The 23,466-nt window shown below is 54.8% G+C and overlaps 1 protein-coding gene across 2 annotated transcripts in view; it reads left to right on the top strand.

Annotated features, from left to right (window-relative positions):
* The first annotated feature begins 2,170 nt into the window (after positions 1-2,170).
* FADS2 (fatty acid desaturase 2) overlaps positions 2,171-23,466 on the top strand; it is a 33,952-nt gene continuing 12,656 nt past the window's right edge. The window contains exons 1-5 of one of the 2 annotated variants that reach the window (XM_019414635.2): positions 2,171-2,676; positions 11,077-11,187; positions 12,905-13,102; positions 13,222-13,323; positions 18,731-18,856. In XM_019414635.2, coding sequence (XP_019270180.1) covers positions 2,470-2,676; positions 11,077-11,187; positions 12,905-13,102; positions 13,222-13,323; positions 18,731-18,856 — 744 coding nt within the window. In that variant the 5' untranslated portion in view covers positions 2,171-2,469. The remainder of the gene's footprint in view (positions 2,677-11,076; positions 11,188-12,904; positions 13,103-13,221; positions 13,324-18,730; positions 18,857-23,466) is intronic. The other variant, XM_053899638.1, reaches the window with a different exon arrangement.

Here is a 23,466-nt window from a genome sequence, read left to right as displayed (position 1 = left end):
GCATCGGCTTGCTCTCCAGCGAAGTTTCTACAATGGCTCCTTTCCACTGACCTCATTAGAGAGAGGCAGGGTGATGTCCGGAAGGCGCCCGGCTATGTCACTTGCTAGCTTTAAGCATTTCATCTTTCTTAAACCTCAGTCTCTCCACACCGTATTAGCTGTAACAAGATGGGTCCTGTTTGTCATGGAACCCGTACCCCATCTGTTTGTCTCGCAACAGGCCAGTAAGTCGAGAGACAAGGTGTCGGGGCAAGAAAAGCAACTTTATTGAAGAATACCAGCTGACGGAGAAAATGATGAACGAACGTCCTGAAAGGCCATCTTCCTACCCCAGTGCCATCAGGAGTTCTTCGAGGGGGAGGGAAGCAGAAAAGAAGAAACGAGCTACAGTTGCCACGGGCGCTTAAGCAGTCAATCAGAAGTCTTTAACATAGGCCAGGTTGGGGGCACCTGGGTGGCTCAGTCAAACATCCTACTTCGGCTTGGATCGTGATCTCTCAGGTTTGTGGGTTTGAAACCTGCATGTGCTGTTAGCACAGAGCCTGGAGTCTGCTTTGGATTCTGTGTCTCCCTCTTTCTCTGCCCCTCCCCTGCTCGTGCTCTCTCTCTCTCAAAATAAATAAACATTAAAAAAAAAACCAAAAACATAGCCCAGGTTCTTCAATTTCCCTTAAGAAACTTTAATTTCTTTTTGAGAGAGAGAGAGAAAGACAGAGCATGAGCCCGGGAGAGGCAGAGGGAGAGGGAGACACAAAATCCGAAGCAGGCCCCAGGCTCTGAGCTATCAGCACAGAGTTCGATGCAGGGCTCGAAGCCATGAACCCTGAGATCATGACCTGAACTGAAGTCCAATGCTTAACCTGCGTAACCGACTGAACCACCCAGGCGTCCCTCCCTCAGAAACTTCAAACAATTGATAACTATAAGCTTATCGTGTGCTTATGGAGTGACAGGGCAAGAATGTTCTGTACTTTGTGCAACGTGTTCTGTCTTAATTCAGTACTCCTATTGAAACCTCAGGTCAACAGATGTCCCAAGGGCTTACAGTGCCAGACAGGTCTAGTGTGGATTAACAAGCGAGGGAGAAGTGTCCGGGGCAAAGTGAATTCCAGATGGAGTCAGTTTTGCTACATGTTCACCTCGCAGGGTTGGGGTGAGACACCCTCATCAGGAGAGCGTGCCGGCGCTCGGGGACCTAGAAACCATCCCATTGAAATATGAGGGCCCCTCCTTTACTCCTGATTCCCAAGGCTGTCCTCAACCCCACACCCGGTTTTCCTTACATCCCACTTAGCCTCAGTCCACCTTCAGGATCCAGGGCTCCAGGCGAGACCTTTCGCTCTGGACACCCATCCAGCTGGAGTCTGGGGGCCTGCCTCCCCACCTAGCCTTTAGATGCCTCCCCCTTTATTTCCTGGAGTCTGTATGCAACACTACTGTCCAGTGTGAGTCGTGTGTGGTCCTGTACCGCACGCCGGTTCCGTCTCCCACCAAAGACCGTGCGCTTCCAGAGTCCAGGGCCAGGACCGTCCGGATCAGCGTCGCGCCCCTCGCTCCCCCGCCACCACCATGGGCGCCTCGCACAAAGAGGCAGGGCGGAGGCCCCGCAATTCTTTTCTGAGATCTCCGCATTACCAGGGTTCCGAGCCCTGGGCGACGCCGAGGCCGGCTCCAGGGAGGCTGCAGGACGGCGCCAGCGTGGAAGGCGGGAGACACCGGAGTCCCGATTCCAGCGCGCGGGGGGGGAGGGCGTCACCTGGGCCAGCCGCTGCGGGAGTGGGCCGGCATCAGGTGCAAAGCCCCGGAGCGGGGGGCGCGCGCGGGGCCCTGCAGCCACCCCCGCGCCGCCGCGCGGCTCTTCTGGCATCTCCTCCGGCGCCCCGGGGCTGGAGTGGGGGTGGGGGGCGGCGGGGGAGAGGAGCTGGTGGAGGGAGGGAGGACACGTAGCGGCCTCGCCGCAGGGCTCCACTCCGCGCGAGCGGGCGGGGGGAGCCGGGGACCGCCGCTCCAGCCCGCTGGCCTTCGAAAGATCCTCCTGGGCCAATGGCAGGCGGGGCGACGCGCCCGGATTGGTGCAAGCGCTCTGCTGATCACTGTGGAAACCCGGGCGGCGGAGAACGCGGGAGGATGCGGAGCCGCGGGCGGGGGGAGCCGGAGGGGCGGGCGGAGGAGGCATCGGGGTCCTGAGCTCCCCGGGAGTTTTTACTGGAGGCGAAAGTCCACCGCGGGCTGGCGGGCGGAGGGAGGGGCGGAGGGAAGGGACCGATTGAGGGCCCCGGGAAGCCGGAGAGACTCGGGAGGCAAGGCAGGGATACTCCCGAGCGCGGGCGAGGAGGCCTGGGGGAGGGGGCGCGGCGGGAGGAGGAGTAGGAGAAGACAAAAGCCGAAACCGAGCAGGGCCCGGGCCGCACACTCGGGCCGCCGGCGGAGGAGGCCGCAGTGCACGGGGCGTCCCGGGCGGCAGGCAGCATGGGGAAAGGGGGGAACCAGGGCGGGGGGGCCACCGAGCGCGAGGCGCCGATGCCCACCTTCAGCTGGGAGGAGATTCAGAAGCACAACCTGCGCACGGACAAGTGGCTCGTCATCGACCGCAAGGTCTACAACATCACCAAATGGTCCAGCCGGCACCCAGGGGGCCAGCGGGTCATCGGGCACTACGCGGGGGAAGATGCGACGGTAAGGCTCTGGGGGCTCCCCCGCCACCTTTCTCTGCTGCAGGCGGGAGTCGGGGGCCAGGAGTCCCAGGGCTGCAGACGAGACCTCCAGCGCTGAATGGAGCCTGGGGCGTCGGGGAGGAAAGGAAAAGTGTGCCTCCTGCGCTCGCCCTCCGCGCCCCCCCAGCCCTCATCCTTTAGGACGGCCCGGGCCACCCGGCTATGGGGGTCGGATTTTGCGGCGCGGGAGGCGGCGCCGCCGTGGAGATCCGGGCGGTGGAGAAGCGCGCGGGGTCTACTGCGCGCGCTGGGACCCACGCGTCCGCTCCTCCCCCCGGGTTCACACGGAGCTAGGGACTCTCCGAAGGGGGCAATCGGGCTTTAGGGGGGGTGGCACCCCCAACGTGGAAGATGGCGGCTCAGGGGCACCGCGGGACCGAGCGGGAGAGGGGCCAGTTGTGGACTCAGCGCGCGTCCCTCACTCTCCAGCCAGACAAGGGGGCGGGGAAGGAAAAAGCTCGTCCAGGCCGGGCTTGCTCCTGCTGGAATCCTTGTCTAAGAAGGTCCACAGTGGCTGCCACGAAGGGACCGCCCGGGACCTCCTGTTCCCAAGCCCTCAAGGACCACCGGGGGGTCGGTTCTTGGGCCCCCGGGGTGGGGAACTGGAAGGAGCGTTTGCAAAGCCCAGGTGGAGAGGGGCCTTGAGCTGCGTGGATTCAGCGGCACTAGGCGGGCTTGGCTACAGGTCCCAGCTGCACCAAGGTTACTCGCGGGCTCCTCAACTACTCAATGGTCCTCTGTTTCTAAATCCTGCCAGGAATGCCCTTTCCTCATCTGCACACCGAAAGGTATTGGGGCGATGGGGCCTCGGCAGGAGCCACAGCTGCCCATCTTACCCACACCAAAGGTGTGGCTCTGCCCCTGGGGCACCTCCCAGCCCCCTCCCCTCACACCCCCGCCCCCAGTCTGAAATGCTTGCATTTCTTTAAGGTGCAGCTGGAGCCCAGTGGACTCAGATGGGAGAGAGGGAAGCGAAGAGAGAGTCAAGGAGGGAAGAAAGCCTCTCTTGGTGGCAATGAGCTGAAAGCTACTTGCGCAGGGTGAAGAGGGGAGAAGCCACGGGAGGGATACGTAGATCATTGCAGCTGGACGTTTGCTGTCCGGGGCTTTTGCTGTCCTAACAGTATGGGCCCCTGGCGGTGCAACTTTTGATCCCCCTGCCTCTTTCAAGGCTCCTTGGGACGGGCCTAGCCAAGGAGGCCAGACCAGGCAGCTATAATCTCCGGCTGTTAATGGCTTGCTGCTTTGATGAGCAGGGTCCAGGCCTATGCGAGATCCCCAGGAGGGCCCACAGGAGAAGATGCTTACAGCTTTGGGGCCCATCCGGTCTCACCTGCTGGAGAACAGTGCCCCGGGGGCTGTAATGCGAATCATAACTTAGTGGACATGAGGTTTTCAGACCATCTGCGTTACGGCTTGGGGACCTTCCCACAAACTGTTGGGGGAAGTTGGGTAAGGGCGACTCAAGTAAAAAACCTGACTCCGGGTTGGGGTCTTTCCGCTATCAAACATATTTTCTTATGTGGAAAAATAATGTATTGTGTGGCAAAGCACTTCGTAAGCTGTAAACGCTAGGAAAATGCCACGGACAAAGCGTTATCAGACAAGTTGGAGAAAAATGAAGATTGTGTAAAATGAGCAACAAGGCGGCGGGGGTGGGGGGGGGGCAGTGGCAGCGCCTGGGTGGCTCAGTTGGTTGAGCATCTGACTCTTGAATTTGGCTCAGGTCATAATCCCAGGGTCGTGGGATCGAGCCCTGAGTTGGGCTCCACACCGAGTGTGGAGACTGCTTGAGATTCTCTCTCTCCTCTCTCTCTCTGCCCCTCTCCCCTGCTTGTGCTCTTTCTCTCTCCCTCTCTCCCTCTAAAATAAAATTTTTAAAAAGTAAGCAACGAGGAATTGGGAGGAAAGAAGTTTGAATCTATGCCAGCTTTTATCGGAGTAGCAATGCATATATACAACCCTTTCCCCCAAAGCTTACTACCTTCTACGACGAGGCTTTTATGGAGCGGTATGCCCTAACTGGTGGTGTGGTTGAGTTAACAGTGGAGTGTAAGACTGGATTCTCCCTCTTTCTCTCTCTCTCTCTCTCTCTCTCTCTCTCTCTCTCTCTCTCTCTCTCTCTGCTGTCTGGGACCAGGATGGGAAAAGGCCATGGGAAGCAGGGGGTGTATAAGAGGACTCGGAGAGGCAGGAATAGGTTAGGAATCAAGAGTTCCTTGGTTTTAAGCTGTTCAGCAGGTAGCTTTGCCCCTCAGAGCATGGACCTCTTCCTCAGAGCTTGGGAAGAGCCAGAGTGTCTGGGCCATGCAAGCTTGGGGAGGGACTGGGCAGCAGACAGAGACTGCCCCCCCCCCCCCCCCGGAGCACTGCAGTGCACTGTTTTGAGCCCATCGCAAGGCAGGAACATCCTCCCAAGAGGTCAGAAGTCAAGGAAGCCATTCTTGAGACCATTCGGGGCCTCAAGAAGGGATTTTCCTGCTCCTGGAGAAAGGCCTCAGAAGTCAGGAACACCTCTTTGTTCCTCGAAAGGACAACAGAGCCAAGGACCGTTGTCATTTGGCACTTCTGCAGAAGTTAGCACTTGGCGTTGCCTGAACTTGATTTTTGCAACTCACAGGGCACATGCCCGCGTGTTAGCTCAGCCCCATAGGTATCTCTCATTGCTCTCGGGTTTAAAGACCTCGCTCAAGTTTAAAATTTTGCTCAAGTGGCAGGGCTCAGCCCTAAGCCGAGGGTTTCTGAATCTTCCCACCTCCCCTTCTCCCATCCACCCTCCCTTCCTATTCTTTCTTCCTCTGGCCCTCCGAACTTTCCTGACTTGGGGCTTTTCATCTTCAACTACGATTCATCTGACACACGTATTCACTGTCTCTGTGGCTTTGGGCTGGGCCCTGGGCATAAAGATGGATAATTCAGGGACGCCTGGGTGGCTCAGTTGGTGACGCGTTCGGTCCTTGGTTTGGGCTCAGGTCATGAGCGCGTGGTTCACGGGATCGAGCCCCGCGTCGGTCGGGCTCTGTGCTCATAGCAAGGGGCCTGCTTCAAGTTCTGTGTCTCCCTCTCTCTCTGCCCCTCCCCTGCTCGCATGTGCTCTCTCTCCTTCACTGTCTCTCTCAAAATCAATACACTTAAAAAAAAAAGATGAATAATTCAGAGAGTGACCGCATCTATTGGGTTCGCTTCACTCCTTCCTCAAGCCCCCTCCTTCTAGGCACCAGCTCCCTCATTTCTGCCCCCTGCTCCTGCCTTGTCTCCAACTTCTCCTGCCCTGTCTGCATAGGTCCCCTCTTAGAACCGAGGGAAGGTGGGAAGAGGTCAGGATTGGTTCCATCTGTGAACCTGCTCCTACGCTGTTCTGAAAAGGCACCACACTGAAAATGGAACAAATCTCTGACCTCCTGTAGATAGGGCAGGGGGGCCACGGTTTTGAAAGGCAGAGGACCTAGAATCGCATCCCAGCTTTGTGAATCCCGCGGCAAGGCACTTGCTATGCACTTTGCGTTCTAGGTCTGTGAAATGGGAGGTCATCGCCAGGCTCAAATGGGTGTGCGTGAGTTCACCCCTTGAACTTGAGGACGCGCTCTGAGTGTGAGGGATCGGTACTGTACTTACTGTGTGTCCCTTGGCCTCCCGCGCACAGGTGGGCATGTGCATGTCCCCAGCACACATGGCAAGGGGGTTCAGGAAATAGGAAACGGAGTGTGAAGAAGAGAGACTTCAGTGACCCCATTTTTACCAAAGGAAGAGGCATTCACTGCATTTGAAATCCGTCTTCTGGTTGTGACTGGAGGGCAGCTGTACCTCCTAGAGCTGGATCGGGACCGAGCAGTCCCGTTCCCACTGACTGCGGTCTCAGGGAGGGTACCGTCCCCAGCTCAGCATCCTCCCACGTCTTAGCATCCGTGAGAATCTGTTGCCTTTTGCAGGCACCTGCTTCCTGTGCGACTGCACCCTTCCCACCCCCGGGGGGGGCGTTGCATGGGCCAGACATCAGCTGGCGCACTCCCCTCGAGGGCCCTCTGGCTGCCCACAGCCTCCACTGCCCCCTTTCCCTTGGCCCAGGGCCTCTGCTGTGCAGAGGAAGTCAGCGACCCCGTCTCTGGCCGGGAACTCAGGGTCCCTCCTCTGCTTCTCCCTCTTTAACCCCTCTTGTTCTCCAGAGTCCCTGCAACCCGGAAAACCTGAAATGCCCTGATTTTGCTGCTCCTGTTCTTTCCCGGTCCCGGGTTAAGGCCCCAGATGTCCAAAGCCGGACCGGAGACTAGCTTTGCTCTGCTGAGAAGGGGACATAGCCAGAAACAGATCATGGCACCCAACCGTTCGTGTGGTCGGAAGACCCTGGGGCCGGGCCAGGGAAGGTGTCTTCATGCAGAGGTTGGCTGGCGTTGGCCCTGGGTTGGTGGCAGAAGCAGGAAATGTGGCGTGCGTGTCTTCCTTTTGGGAATCTTTGGTGCTTCTGCCTGCGGCCTGCCCTCCCCACCCCCCACTACACACACCTGCCCACCTGCCCTCCTGGGGACAGTTCCAGTCTGCTCCCAACCTGTCCCCACTCCCTTCTCTTTGCCCCTGTCCCAGCCCTTCCTGGAAAGCCTTTGGCCTCCCTTCCTGTCGGGCTAGGGTAGATTCTGGTTCCAAGTCAACGTTTGCATTGCCTGTCTTGCCTTGCCTGGGGACCCACCTTACACCAGCCAGACCCTTCTGTAACCAAACAGCTCCCGAGAACTTTCTGTAAGTGCGTGAGGCCTGCCCACGACACTCCACGCTCCGAAGCGGGGAGGCCCAAAAAAGTGCTCAACTCTCAGGGAGGAAAAGCTCGTTTGGATTGACACCTGTGTACTAACATTGGAAAACTCTAGAAGTAGGCACCCCTGGAATGTGACGGTGGGCTAGCAGTTTCACCTTCCCCAGCCTCTTGTCTCTAAAATAGGACCTGCCTGGGGTGCCTGGGTCAGTCAGTTAAGCATCCGACTTAACCGACTCAGGTCAGGATCTCGCGGTTCGTGAGTTCGAGCCCCGCATCGGGCTCTGTGCTGACAGCTCAGAGCCTGGATGGAGCCTGCTTCCGATTCTGTGTCTCCCTCTCTCTCTGCCCCTCCCCTGCTTGCTCTCTCTCTCTCTCAGAAATAAACATCTTAAACATTTTTTTTAAACCTAACAAAATTAAATAGGGCCTGCCTCAGAGTTTGGTAAAGATTACTGCCTTACGTGCACAAAGCCTGTGACTCAGTGGCTGTGTCAGTGTGGGATGGTTCCACAGTCAGCAGCACGGGTGCTGGAGAAGGTGAAGTGTTCTGGGGTCTTAGAAGCACGAGCAAAGTTGCACCAAACGGCGCAAGAAGAGTCTGAACGTGATTGCAGAGTGGAAAGGCTTCCGCGGGGTCAGAGAGAGCACAGCTGGGGGGTCCTGGGCCCTCGCATTCACTTGTGAGCCCCTCCTAGGCACTGGGGTTGCTCGTAGTGAACCAGACAGTTGGGGTCCTTCCCTTGTGGAGCGCGTATCCTTGTGGGAGAGACCAGCGAGAAGGAAGTGAGTACATACAATGGCTTGCGAATTCGACAACTGTGAGGAAGACCACATAACAGGGCGAGGCCCAGAGAAAGGGTGGGACTGGAGGGCGGTTGGGAAAAGCCAGCCGGGGGACACTATGGGAGCAGGGCTCCAGACAGAAGGAAGAGCCGTGCAGAGACCCCGGCATGGGCACGAGCTTGGTGGGTTCGTGGGTGGTCCCCCCAGGCCTGCTCAGAAAGCGGTCAGAACTACTTGCAGACTTGAACTTCACCTCCCAGCGAGGAGTAGAGAGCAGCCGAGGAGTAGAGAGCAGCCGGCCCTCAGGAAACTGCCTCACCAAGGACTTCCTGTCATTTCTCGAAAGCCGTGGTCTGATGTGAGGACGGCCAATGGAGAGGCTTCTGTAGGCTCTCACTGGAGGGCAGCGTTGCCTCCATGGCACCGCCGATGCCCGGGCCCTGCCTTCAAAGCTCCCGGCCGGCCTTTCCCCGGGGAGCCTCGAACTTGGCGCTGGGAAGGTCCTCACTTCTCAGAGGGCGCTGAGGCTGGCCCAGAGTGGCGGAGCTGGTCAGCGCCGGCCCCCAGGCCCCCTCCCCTCCTGCCCGGGGCCCAGACCAGCATCACATCTCTGCTCTGAAAATATACTTGATCTGAGCCCTTTCTGTTCAGCTAGCGGGTCATGGACTTTTTTTTTTTTTTGCCTCCAAAACTGCACAAAGTGTTGCTTTGTAAGTCTGTTCTAGATACAAATGGAATAAAGACTGGGCAAAAAGACTTGATGCCAGGGATGCAGTGAGGGAGCGGGAGAGGCCTGGCGATTGCTGTCGTGAATACCTGTATTTCCTCAACCAAGATCGCAACGTTTTGCCACTTTTGCATTTCCCCTCTTTATGCGCGTGCGATTTTCTTTGCAACCTCGGCCCTAGATTCTTCACCACCTCCCCCTAAGAATAATCACAATGCTTTTGCTGCTATTAAGAAACCTAATAATAACTCCTTAATGTGATCAGATGTCCGGCCCATATTCAAATTTTCTCATTCAACTCCCAAAATGTCTTGGAAAACGGCTGAGGTTTTTTTTTCTTCCCCCCCCCCCCGCCCCCGCAATATGAGCCTTTCAGATCAAGCATTGCTGTTTTTATGTTTCTGCTTTTTAAAAGTAAATGTTTATCCATTTAAAAAAATTTCCTTAATCTTTATTTTTGAGAGAGAGACAGAGTGTGAGCAGGGGAGGAGCGGAGAGAGAGGGAGACACAGAATCCGAAGCAGGCTCCGGGCCCTGAGCTGTCGGCACAGAGCCCGACACGGGGCTCGAACTCACGGACCGTGAGATCATGACCTGAGCTGAATTCGGACGGCTGCTCAGCCGACTGAGCCACCCAGCCGACTGAGCCACCCAGCCGACTGAGCCACCCAGGGAGGGGAGGGCAGAGAGAGAGAGAGAGGGAAACCGGTTCCGAAGCAGCCTCTGCGCTAACAGCAGAGTCCGATGCAGGGCTTGAACTCCTGAACCGTGAGATTATGACCTGAGCCAGAAGCGTGCACTCAACTGAGCCATCCAGGTGCCCCAAGCATTGCTGTTTTTATATCTTTGTGTCTTATCTTTGTCGGTTTTTAAAAATCGAAACACCCACCTCCCAACACGCACACGCACACTTTTTTCTCCACTACGGTGACATTTCTGATGATTTCTCGTGGCGTCATTCTAGTCCCCTGCCCTGCAATGTCTCAGTTTGGTTCACTGCAGGGTAAATGTTGTTGACCACTGGGACAGCATGTTGTAGCCCACGAGGGGGACCTGATGCCAGCTCACCTCTAATGGAACTGCTGCATCTGTTATGAGGTGGCTTAGATAATAATGTACGTAACAGAGGGGCGCCTGGGTGGCTCAGTCGGTTAAGCGTCCAACTTCGGCTTAGGTCACGATCTCACGATTTGTGGGTTCAAGCCCCTCGTCGGGCTCTGTGCTGACAGCTCAGAGCCTGGAGCCTGCTTCGGATTCTGTGTCTCCCTCTCTCTCTGCCTCCTTTCCACTCGTGCTCTGACTCTCTCTCAAAAAATAAACATTAAAAAATAAAAAAAAAAAAAGTAATGGACATAACAGAAAAAAACCTGGAGAAAATAAACTAAAATATTAACAGTGGTGCTCACCGTCTGGGTGGTATTTATTTTTCTCTTTATTCTTCTGTACATTCCTTCAATTTGCCCAAATTAGGCATGCTATTACTTTATAATCAGAATTACGATAATATGATGATATGATATTACAATATTATTTTTTTATTTTAAAGGCAATGTATCCGTGTTAGAGAAAGTTGGAAAAGGAATGAAATCAACTTAACACGTAATAGTGTAAGGCTTCTCCAAGGTTTTTTTTCCATAATTTCAGTAATTATTTTCATACTTTTTCAGATTACGGAAACTTTTTTTTTTTTTTTCAGAAATGGTTTTTACCTAGTTCTGTAATTGTTTTTGGTTTGACGTGATCTCCTAAGCACGTTTTCTGTGTCGTAGCAGGCTCCAGGATTCTGCGGAGACTCTCATCCTTCCTGGGCTCTGCCCAGCTCTGTGCCCGCACAGTGCCTCTCCCTGGAGGGGCACATTTTTCTGACTCACTCGGCGGCATCCTGAATGTCCGCGTGCACCCTTGGTGAGCTCAGGGTGGCGACCCAGGCATGCCGCCGGTGCAGCTGGGCACAGAGGGATCTGCCAAGATGAGGCTGGAGAGAACATTTAGGGCCGGGTCCCGGGAGGCCTCAATCAATGTGGGGACACAGAGAGCCGGTGCTGGTGAGCCCTGCCCTCCCTGGGTTGAGGCCCCCACTCACCACCTGCTTTCCTGCTCCCCAGGATGCCTTCCGAGCCTTCCACCGTGACCTTGATTTTGTGCACAAGTTCATGAAGCCTCTGCTGATCGGAGAGCTGGCCCCAGAAGAGCCCAGCCAGGACCATGGCAAGAATGTGAGTGTGCCCAGACCAAGAAAGGAGGGGAGGGTGTGTGGGGAGAGGGGGAGGTGCTCGCCCCAAGACAGAGAGTGCCGGGGTGGGCCAAGGGAGCTTTATGTCAGTGCAGAAGAGCCACTGCCCAATATCTGGGGTCAGAGAGCACCCAGAGGCTCTGCAGTGAGCCCTCTTCTCTCACTGCCAGCCTGGGCTGGCCCCCTACCTTCGAGTAATTCATCCCCCACCTCTTCACCTCCAGGGTCTCAGTCGAGCTAGGCTGGCACAGGGTCCTTCCTTCTTGTCCAGCCCCTGAACCCCCCTTCCACCCCCCCACACATTCACCATTTTCTCTCTCCTTCCCTGGGAAATACAGGCCATTCCTTGTGCCCTCCTAAGGTCAACCTCCCTTCTGCCCTGGATCTCCACCGCTCTGCCCCTACTCTCCCCTTTCCCTCAAGGTCTGAGCGGGGAGATTGTCTTCACCCCTCCCTGGAGCTGACCTGGGGCTCCTTCCTCCCCCCTCCCCCCTGCACCACAGGCAGGCAGCTTCTCTCCTCTCCACAGTGTCCTGTGGGCTCCCTCCTTCCTGGCTTTGCTTCTCTGGCCCCCACCTTGTTTCCCTGCTCTCCCTGCTGCTTAAATGGTTGGCAGATTCTTCGACATTTATCACCCAGGCTCCCAAACCTGGCTTTCTCCACACACGCCCCGCCCCATCTACCCTTTCAAAGCACCCTCTCTCCTTGCCTGCCTGCCCTACCCCTGCCGCCCAGCCCCCTTCTGTCTCCCAGTCACATTCGTTTCCCCAGAGCCACCCCCAACTCCTCCCTGGTCTCCAGGGCCCCACATCCCCAGTGCCCAACAGGTGTCCTGCCTCCCTGAGCTGTCTGCTTTGTCTCCCCCACCGCAATCCCCTCAAGACTCGACAGAGTGCCCAGAACAAGTCAGGGCAGTGTCGGGGAGTGGGAAATGCAAGCTTGCATGTGCCTGTGTGTGTGTGTGTGTGTGTGTGTGTGGTAATATATACATATCCACAGCATCAACTTTACCATTTTAACCGTTTTTAGATGCACAGTTCAGTGGCTTTGAGTGCATTCAAACTTTGTCATGCAAACTTTACCACCACCCACGTCCAGAACTTTTTCCCCACCCCGAACTGCTACTGTCCCCGTTAGACATGAACTCCCCGGTCTCCCTCCCGCCAGCCGCGGTCAACACCATTCTACATTCTGTCTGTGATATGCCCGCTCCAGGTAACTCAGTTGAGTGGAATCGTACAATATTTGTCCGTTGGCGTCTGGCTTAATATCACAGAGCACGATGTCTTCAGGGTTCATCCGTATGGCAGCAGGTGTCAGATTCTCCTTCCTTTTTGAGGCTGAGTGATATTCCACTGTGTGGATGCACCACATCCTCCACTGATGGAGGCCTGGGTTGCTTCTGCCTTTGGCCTTGTGAATAATGTCACTGTGAACACGGTGTGTACAAGGCAGGCTTTTGAGTCGAGTCCTTTCTCCGCTACTCGACTGGCTGTGGCCACACGGTGCGGTCCCCAGGGCTGCGGAGGCCCAGGCGGGTGCCGTGGAGGCCGCTGATGCGGTGCACGGTGGCCGGGCTCCCTGGGGTCGCAGGCTTGTGGATCGGCCCCCCCTGGCCACCGCTTCTCTGGGCCAGAAGACGTCGGTCCCCTCCAGAGCAGCCAGGTGGCCGACACCTTCCCTGTGCTCTTGCTCAACAGTCCCAGATCACGGAGGACTTCCGGGCCCTGAGGAAGACCGCCGAGGATATGAACCTGTTTAAGAGCAACCACCTGTTCTTCCTCCTCCTCCTGGCCCACATCATTGCCATGGAGAGCATCGCCTGGTTCACCATCTTTTACTTTGGCAATGGCTGGATTCCAACCGTCATCACGGCCTTTGTCCTTGCTACCTCTCAGGTGACGTGTGACACCCTCACCGGTCACCGGAAGCCCCAACCGCCCCCCTCCCCCGCCTCCAGCTCACAGAGGCTGGTTACGGGTGAAAGCTGGCACTGTGAAAGCATCTCTCTCCCCAGACCCAAGCTGGATGGCTGCAACACGATTATGGCCACCTGTCAGTCTACAAGAAGTCCACATGGAACCACTTCGTCCACAAGTTCATCATTGGCCACTTAAAGGTAAATACCAGCAGCCCTGGGCGTCCACCCGTCAGTCAGCGGTTGGCACGGCACCATCTCACTTTGTGGAAGCCAGGTCTCCTCTTGGATCAGTGGCCGTGGCCTCAGGGTAACGAGGCAGAGCCACCTGTGAGCAGTCTCTTCCCACCGGGCTGCTCTGGGCTCTGGGACTGAGCACATCCTGCATTTCTCTGACCTTCCGAGCCCTGTCTCCATATTAAATTAGACCCATAAAACCAGCAAAAAAAAAAACAAACAAAAAAAAAACCCAGAGGGCAGGTGTATCCTGCTTTTGTATATTGACTCAATTGATTATATTGTTTACTCCTTATCTAAAGCCTTATCTAGTAAATTCCTTTTAATCTCAAAGGGAGATATTGTCATAGAAGTCTTTAGATAAGGGACATCAAATAGCATGATGATCAGCTGAGCCCAAGGGCCAGTGCTGTTTATTTTTTATGAAAAAAAATTTTTTTAATGTTTATTTACTTCGGAGAGAGACAGAGCATGAGCAGGGGAGGGGCAGAGAGAGAGGGAGACAGAGTCCGAAGCAGGCTCCAGGCTCTGAGCTGTCAGCCCCGACGTGGGGCTTGAACCCACAGTCATCGAGATCATGACCCGAGCCGAAGTAGGAGGCCCAGCTCACTGAGCCACCCAGGCGCCCCGGGCCAGTGCTGTTTAAAGCTCATGAGTAAATAGGTCCTCCTTTCTCACCTCCTTGCAGATGAGGGGGTGTCCCCACAAAGCTTTACAGTGAGGCAAGTTCGGAAGAGGACAGGCTGGCCTTGCCTGTGACCTTGTGCTCATCTGATAGCCGTATGTCCTTGGTTTTGGAAATAAGTCCTTCCCAACTCATTCTGAAACAGATCATCCCCCACTCAGCCCTTCCCCAGCAACCCCCAGCTGCTCCCTAAGAAAGGTTGTGTCCTAAACAATTCCATCCCTCCTCACCCTGGCGTGGGAAGAGCTATATGTGTGGATTAAGCATGTCCCCCTGCAACTCAGGCTGCACGGAGCCCTTGGCTTGTCGGCTGCGGGTCTGGTTGGGGGTGAACTGGCGACGAACTAGTAACGAGTTCCGCAGGAGTTCGCCTGGCCCTGAGCCTGAAGGGGCCTGAGAACCTGGTTTCTTTCCAAACATTCAGGGGTGAAGGGAGAGGGTACGTATAGTGGAGCGCTTTGTTTTGTTCCATACTCTTTTCTGTTGGAGAAAACCCTCCTCTGTATTGGAAAGTAACAATTCACTCCCAACCGGTGTCAGCCCCACACGCTTAACAAAGATGGGCCGGGCCGCCGGGTCCTGTTTCCAGACGCCGGGTGGGAGCCGGGAGGGAAGGCCTTTCCTGCCTGATGTCCCTCGGTCTTTGAAGGGCCCTGGAGCCTCGCTCTTATGTCAGATGGAAGACGAGGCCAGGACAGAGGACATGAGTTTATGAAATCAGAACCCTGGCACAACGGGCAGAGGTCGGGGACATGGGTTCCGCTCGTGCCTCGCCAGCCCTCCGCTAACCGTGTCCTTCCGGCTGTGTCTAGGCTAGTGGCACAGTCATGCAGTTCACCCCGGGGGGGGTGCTCAGGAGCCAGGAGAGTAACGGCTTGCCTGAAATCGCTCGGGCACCCCGTAGTCACACAGCGGCAGGCAAGTCTTGTAGGCCCACCTGTTCGTCTGGTCCCTTTGCTGGGAAAAAAGGGGGCTGGCTGCAGGGAGGTCCCCAAGTGCCCTGCCAACTTGGATGTTTTAGCACAAGCCGGTGAGGACAGAGAACGGCGGGCCGGGAGCCTCGAGGAGCTGGGACCTGATCCTTACTGGCACCCTGCTGTGCTCCAGGATTCCAGTGTGAGCTCCCCACATCCCGAGGGCCCCCTCTCCTTCAGCCCTGTCACTTCCAGTGGACAAGAGTTCTGAGCCATCACGCCTCTGTTGAAAACCCTTTATTTGTTATTTAAAAAAAAAATTTTTTTTTAATGTTTATTTTTGAGTGACAGAGCGTGAGTCGGGGACGGGCAGGGAGAGAGGGAGAGACAGAATCCGAAGCAGGCTCCGGGCTCTGAGCTGTTGGCACAGAGCCCGACACGGGGCTCAAAGCCACGGGCCACGAGATCATGGGCTGAGCTGAAGTCAGACACTCAACCGACTGAGCCACCCAGGCACCCCTGTTTAAAACCCTTTAATCGGTACTCTGCATCTGGAGATGGAAACCAGAAGACCGACAGCCTTTTCAGTACATCATCTCGGGCCACCAGGACTAGGGTTAAGGCGAGGGAGGCACTTGCCTCGCGCACACAATTTCGGGGGACACCAAAAGACTCAGTAATCGACATTTGAATGTGTTTTTTAAAAAAACGAAATTAATGCAAAAAACTTGCCCGTGAACAAAATAGCAGCATTTTAAAGAAAGGTCAGGGCTGTGCTGAGCCATATTGGAACCTGAGACAAAAGGGAGGAAAGACGTGGGGCGGCACCTGGGTGGCTCAAGTCGGCTAAGCGTCTGACTCTTGATTTTGGCTCAGGTCATGATCTCGCGGTCCATGAGTTCGAGCCCCGCGTCGGGCTCTGTGCTGATGGCTCGGAGCCCGGGGCCTGCTTCAAGTTCTGTGTCTCCCTCTCTCTCTGCCCCTCCCCTGCTCGCGCTCTGTCTCCCTGTCTCTCTCTCTCAAAAATAAATAAACATTTAAAAAAATGAAAAATAAAGGGGCGCCTGGGTGGCTCAGTCGGTTGGGTGGCCGACTACAGCTCATGTCATGATCTCGCGGTCTGTGAGTTCGAGCCCCGCACCCTGCTCTATGCTGAGAGCTCAGCGCCTGGAGCCTGCTTCCGATTCTGTGTCTCCCTCTCTCTCTGCCCCTTCCCTGCTTGCTCTCTGGTCTCTCTCCTTCTCAAAAATAATAAACATTAAACAAATAGTAATAAATTAAAAAAATAAAAAATGAAAAAAAAAGAAGAAAGTGAGGCAAACCAAAAGTAGATTCAGAAACTCTTGTTGATGCATTTGCTTGCTTCATTACAGCCAGGGGTACACGTTTTTCCTTTTCCCTCAGGCTCTGATATAGCTCAACCCCGGGATTACTGGCCTCGATCCTGGGTCTCCGACTCAACCAAAGGGCTTTTGGCTTCTGGAGCAGTCCACACTACCCCTTCCCTGACCCTCAAGGCCTGCCCCCAGCCTCCTCCCTCTGTCTGGAAAGCACCTGTCACTCACTCTGCCAGGCCCCCTCCTGCCCAGCCTGCAGAGCGAGCCAGTCCCCTCTTCCTGCAGGTTTGCTTCTCTTCCTGGGCCCCATCTCAGTGTGCTAGGGTGCCTTCCTCTCCTTCCCTAGTCAGGGGCTTGCCGCTGGATCGCTCTGCCTAGTGAAGAATGGAAAAGAATCGCGGCAGGGGAACAGCAAGATCAAACAACATTTTGTCTCTGATCTGCCCAGAGAGTGAGATAGCTCTCGGGCAGTCGGTCACTGAGTCATCCCCGGTGGCGGTGGTGGGGGAGGGGGGGCGGTTTCACAGTTCAGCCTTCTTTCTTTCACTTACTTATTCATTCAACAAACATCGCTGGGTTGGTGTATCCTAAACATCATGGCTTGCTCCTCAATTTCTTTGTGCCAGAGACTTCTCCATATGACCTTCCCCAGGAGTTGGGTTCCTTCCTTCTGGCTGGAAAGGCGAATGTGTCATCTGATTATCTGATTTTCCAGTCCTCTGAACTCTCGCTCACTGTCTTCTTTTTTTTTGTTTTTTTTTTTGGCTCTGATGGGTTTTGAGACTCACCTGCTCACAGGTCTCCACAAAGGCTACAGCTGCGGGTGGCTGTGCCAGCCCATGACTCTTAGTGTCCAGAGGTCGTGTGTGTGCCAAAAGTATCTTCCAAGTAAAATATTTGTTTTAGCAATGAGGCCTTTTTGCAGATGGCCGGACCCTTGGCCAAAGAGTTGATTGATCATGGAGTAGTTCACCAGTAAAGAGACAATCATCAGGAAGGTCTTAATTTCCTTTTGTGGGCCACAGGGCAACTTTGGGGGATGGGCATGTCTCCAAAGTGTGGCAAGAGCTGGAGTTGGTGAGCCAGAACTTTCTGACCTTGCGGGACATCCTTACATAATGCTTCTTGTCTCCTGGAATCATGGTTTTATATTTACATATTAGGGGCGCCTGGGTGGCGCAGTCGGTTAAGCGTCCGACTTCAGCCAGGTCACGATCTCGCGGTCCGTGAGTTCGAGCCCCGCGTCAGGCTCTGGGCTGATGGCTCGGAGCCTGGAGCCTGTTTCCGATTCTGTGTCTCCCTCTCTCTCTCTCTCTGCCCCTCCCCCATTCATGCTCTGTCTCTCTCTCTGTCCCAAAAAAAAAAAAAAAAAAAAAAAAATAGAACTGGGAAGCTATTACCTGTTCCTGTTAGGGGTCATTTCTTAAATCCGCCTTCTGGCCTCCCGGGTGTGACCTCACCCCTCGGTACAGCAGCCTATCCGGCTGTCGGGTTGCCTCTTGCCAACGGCTTATGGTATGTGCTCAGATTTATGCAACCGTCGTTTGGGGGAGCATCTTCATCACTCCCAAAAGAAACCTCAAAGCTCGCGGCCACCCCCTCCCAACCCCCTCATCCCTCCCCCCCATCCCCAACCCCAGCCCTAGGCGACCACGGCTCCTTCTATGTCTAGATTCTCTATTCCAGACATTTCATATAAATGGAATCACGTACGTGGTCCTTTGTGTCTGCCTTCACTCACTTACCGTGACGTTCTCAAGGTTCCCCCGCGTTGCAGTAGATATCCGTGCCTCACACCTTTTTGTGGCGTGGCCAAACGGTATCCCGCCATGCGGATCAACCACGTTTTATTTATCCAGCCGTCAGGCTGACGGACATTGGGTTGTTTCCACTTTTGGCTTCTTTTGAATACTGGGAACGTCGGTGTCCAATTTTGTGTGGCCGTGTTTTCATTTCTCTTGGGTACCTGCCTCGCAGTGGGATCCCGGGCCAAAGAGTAGAGACCACTTCTTACCGTCTCCTGAAACAGAAGTGTTTCTCCTTGTAGAACGTGGCAAGTGGGGGACATACAGAGGATGCGGGGGGTGGAGGCTCACACCTGGTGCTGGTAGAGTCCAGAGGCCACCCCACGCCTGCCAAGGCGCCCGCCTAGCACTAGCTGTCCTTGCCCGCCATCGCTGAAGGCGATGGGAAGACGGGCCTGGAGGGGTGGCATGGCTTGGCTCCACCCAGAAGTCCTGGCCTCTGGGGCCGCCCAGCGCTCTGGACTTAGTACTGGCAGGACTGCATTCTGATGTTTGGGGGGCGGGGGGTGCCCAAGGCCCCGTGTATGATGGTGAAGTCAGCCCTGAGCACTGGCGCTCCTAAGAACTGGTCCCCGCCCCCCCCCCCCCCCCGCCAGACAACTGTGCCACTCACCCCGTCTCCCCCCACAGGGTGCCTCCGCCAACTGGTGGAACCATCGTCACTTCCAGCATCACGCCAAGCCCAACATCTTCCACAAGGATCCGGATGTGAACATGCTGCATGTGTTTGTCCTGGGCGAATGGCAGCCCGTTGAGGTACGATGAAGGGTCAGTGTCGACGTGGGAAGTGTTTGGCCCGAGGGGGAACCAGGGAAGGAATCCTGCGGGTTGAATAGTCATCCAAACGCATCTGCATCTAATGCGTACGTGGAAACCTTTCCTGAATTACTCAAGCTGGAATTTCTGTGGCGTGGCCTCACGTACAAATAACGGATCAGCTCCTTATCGGTGTTAGGGGCCTCTCTCCCTCCTGTGGGCTGGGGGAGAATGCTTCCTGGCTTGTTTCTTCCTGGGGGCAAGGGAAACCTGATTCCGGTTTCGCAGGGAGGCACAGTCCCAGGGCTCGGGCGCGGTCCCCCAAGATCAGCTCAGGGAAGTCTTATTTGGAGAGTCAGTCCTCGATGCTGGGAGGGACCTTGGCCAACCCGCTTCACCATAGGTGACAAAGTGAGGCTCAGCGGAAGGAGGGGGTGTGTTCAGGATCACATGGGTTAGTGGCTAGTCTGGGACGAGGCCCCAGATCTGACAGCCAGGTCCTTTCCCTTCCACACTACCACACTGCCTTATTTTTATATTCGTTCCTTTTTTTTATTATAAATCTAGAACTTACCCATTACAAGCACTTAAGTGGTACAGAAATACACCAAGTGACAAAGCGAATCTCCTGTTACCTCTATTGTCCCCCTTTGCCCCAAAGATCATACCCCTGAGGGTGACCACTAATGACAACATAGCATATAAATTCTTCCAGATTTCTTTTTTAGAAACCAAGATTAAAACTTAGACATTCTTGGGGCCCCTGGGTGGCTCGGTCGATTAAGTGTCTGACTCTTGATATCAGCTCACATCTTGATCTCATAGTCATAGGATCGAGCCCCAAGTTGGGCTCCGGGCTGACAGTGTAGAGCCTGCTTGGGATTCTCTCTCCCTCTTTCCCTCTGCCCCTCCCCAACTCGTACTCGCTGGCATTCGTTCCCTCTCTCTCTCTCTCTCTCTCTCTCGTTCTTTCACTCTCAAAAATAAACTTTAGGGGTGCCTGGGTGGCTCGGCCTGTTAAACATCCAACTTCGGCTCAGGTCATGATCTCACAGTTCGTGGGTTTGAGCCCCGTGTCGGGCTCTGTGCTGACAGCTCAGAGCCTGGAGCCTGCTTTGGATTCTGTGTCTCCCTCTCTCTCTGCCCCTCCCTTGCTCACACTCTGTCTCTCTGTCTCTCTCTCTCTCTCAAAAATAAATAAACGTTTAAAATTATAAAAAAGAAGAAAGAAAGAAAGAAAGAAAGAAAGAAAGAAAGAAAGAAAGAAACTTAAAAAAAAAAAAAAGACAACGTAAAAAACCTTAGACATTCTATCCTGCACCTTGCCACCTTACCAAACATGGACCCCTTTCTGGGAGTCCCAAGTGCATCAGCCTTCGCTGGGGTCTGGCCAGTGCTCTGGTGTATTTCTATACCATAACATAACCCATGCTATTTTATAAGACAGGAAAATACATTGCCAATTCTCAACTTCTCTTCTCTAAGGTTTAATTTACCAAAAAAAAAAAAAAAAAAAAAAAAATCTACATATGCTTTGCTGTTTGTAAATATGGTGGTGAGATGAGTTTAGGAGATTTTTTCGTTGCTCTTGTACAGCTCGTAAGCGTCACGCTGCCGTGCACAGAGTAGGGACTCCGTAAGCATTTGTCAAGAGAGGCGCATCAAGGAAGGAGAGGGGCCTGGGATTCCCAGCGGTGCTGTGGTGTTTCCGACGATATTGGCATCCAAGCGTTGGAACAAGGAATGGAGAGAGCCTGTTCCTCCAGTTCTGGCTCTTACCCTGTCTTTCCCATTTCAGTTCCACCCAAGAGAACATCTGAGCAGAAACATGGGTTTTCCGTGGCCTTGTCAATGCAGAGGAAATTAGCCAAAATTCAGTGTTTAGAAGCGAGGAGCCTCTCTGGCCAGGCAGGGATTATATTCTCTGCCGAAGCACAAGCTTGCCCTGTTTCTTCTAGGAAACAGTTTGCTAGCTTTGATGTGAGGTGTCCGGGTAGCGGGGCCGACGAACTTGGGGCCTCGATGAGTGAGGACAAAGGCTTCCCTTTCTCCCTGAGGCTTCATGTGGTAGGGTTGTCGGCTGTCCTGCCAGATGCTCTCTGTGTCCCTAACAACACAAATCCAGTCTCACCAGCTCTGCTGGCAGGAAGCCTTCTTTCCTCTCCGTGTGGTGTCCAGGGAAACCTCTTTCAACATCTCATCTCCGTAGACACTTCTGGAACGCCAGCTTTGGGGCAGGTGCTGGGGAGGGAAGGTTCGGGGATCTGGTTATCGGATGGCCGGTAGCATTTGAGAGACCACAGCCGGGGCCACAGGGGCTCTGTGGAAATCCTCTGCTTTGACCCACGTGTCGAGGGAAAGGCCAGATGTCTGCTGGGTTCCTGACCCAGCCGTGCCCCGGTGTCCACAGGACCCTGCTGCCCTGGAAGGGACCCTGGTGACCATGGGTCTGATGACATTGTCTCAGGCCGGGCCCACATACCACACACCCCACACACCCCAGGGCCAGCCACCTGGCCCCAGATGGCCAGGTCTCAAGGTCTCTCTCTTCTTTTTTTTTTTTTTTTAACGTTTATTCCTTTATTTTGAGAGAGAGGAAGTGGGGGAGGGGTAGAGAGAGAGTCCCAAGCAGACTCTGAGAACTCACGACCTCACAAACCGTGAGATCATGACCCGAGCCAAAAATCGAGTCAGAAGCTTAATCCACTGAGCCACCCAGGCGCCCCCAGGCCTTGGGATCTTGAGAAAGCCTCTGGCCTCCAGAGCAAGGAGGCCGGGGCTCTTATCTCCAGGCCCCGATAAACAGACCGGCTCCAAAGGGCTGCCCGGCGCGCAGAAAGGTGAGCAGGGTGGGCCTCTTAGTTATCTGCCTTCTGGTCTTCTTTATGACTTTCAGGAGGATTTTGTTCGTTTTATGTACCAAGATGTATTCATTTCTTCCCCTCCTGCAGATTCCTTTCATTTCTTTTATGCTTTGAAAGTTCTTCAACAACAAAAAAAAAAAGATTTTAAGTAATCTCTACACCCCATGTGGGGTTTGAACTCACAACCTCAAAATCAAGAGTCGCACACTTTACCGACTGAGCCGGGCAGGCACCCCAAGGAAGTCCTTTGTACATATTATTTTCAGCGTCTTACTGCTTCACTTTGAATTATTTTGACTTTGGCCGAAGAGGCTGTGCGTAAGGCTGGCGTCCTCCCTCCGCAGTTTTCTGGAGTCAGCCAGTTTTTTCTAGCACCACCCCTGTCAGCGCGCAAGGCCCTTCCCATGTGGCGATGACGGAGCGGGGTAGGGGGGGCTCCCCCAAGCCCTGCGCCTGGGCTGGGCTGTCTGGCCTCAGGCAGGACACCGTCTGCACGACTTGGGCGGCCCTCCATCCACCCTAGGCCCCTAATAACTTACCGTAAGCTCGTTAGCGGACTGACGTTCTGTTCCTGGGAAGAATTGACGTCCTCGTACTCGATCTTTCCATCCAGCAGTCAGGCGTCTTTCTCCGACTGCTCAAGCCTCTTTTTATTTCTCGTAGACTTTTCTTTATACGTCTCATGGGTGGTTCTTGTTCAATTTCATGCTGGATATTTTCCATTTTTGTTATTGGGGTTTCGCCAGGGTTCAGGGAAGCTGTTGATATTTGATTGTCATCTTAGGTCCAGCTGCTTGTCCACTCAGTCCTCTTTGGGGTTTTTGGTGGTTTTTTTTTTTTGGCTTTTTAAAAAATATTTATTTCTTTATTTTGAGAGAGAGAACAGGGGAAAGGCAGAGAGAGAGGGAGAGAGAATCCCGAGCGGACTCCGTGCCGTCGTCCGCAGACCCCAACGAGGCGGGGGGGGGGGGGGGGTGTGGTTGGATCCCACAAACCGTGAGATCATGACCTGAGCCGAAATCAAATGTCGGACACATAACTGACTGAGCCACCGTGGCGCCCCCCTCAGGCCTCTTTGTGATTTGAGTTATTTCAGCTGCTTGTTCTGAGTTTCCTGGGTAGACAATTCTATCCTTGAAAATAATGAAGATTTACTCTTTCTAATAGCTCCACACTCTTGTTTCTGGTTTGGGTTTTCTGACATTACTGGAACTTCCAGAACAGAGTTAAATAGCGGTGATGTCAGGGGCAGCCTTCGCTCAGCCATTTGTCTATCTGTCGCATCCCGAGGGGAACGGTGAGGCCATTATCCCAGTGGCGCTGTAAGAGGCTTTCAGAAGCCATGAGTGTCTGTGCCTCCCCACCCGACATCCTCCTTTTCCGCCCATCTGGGACGGGGATGCTCTCCCGGCCCCGCCGCCTGTCTGCACCTGCCCCTCCAGGGAGACCTTTGTGAACGGGCCGAGTGACCAGCCCTCCCTTGGAACAACCACGGCCCTCCTCTCGGGGCCCACGGACCGGGGTCTTGCCATGCTGTGCATGCCCAGAGTGGCCACGTAGCTCATTTCTCTCTGTGAGTTTGCAGGTTCCCAGAGGCGGGGACTGGGCTTGGTGACAGCTCCCCTCCCCCAACCCTGAACGGACAAGGAAGGCCCTTGTTGTTCCTCAGACATTTTGTTCCAAAGCTGAAAAGTCCCCCGCACACGCCCCTGGCACCCACTCAGCCTGTAAGCCAAGCCTGGCCCG

This window comes from Panthera pardus, unplaced genomic scaffold (genome assembly GCF_024362965.1).
Source record: "Panthera pardus isolate Hobbes unplaced genomic scaffold, ASM2436296v1 HiC_scaffold_12, whole genome shotgun sequence".
NCBI classification, from domain to species: domain Eukaryota; kingdom Metazoa; phylum Chordata; class Mammalia; order Carnivora; family Felidae; genus Panthera; species Panthera pardus.
The sequence above is the reverse complement of the archived record's forward strand: the minus strand, read 5'-3'. Positions and strand labels throughout refer to the sequence as shown.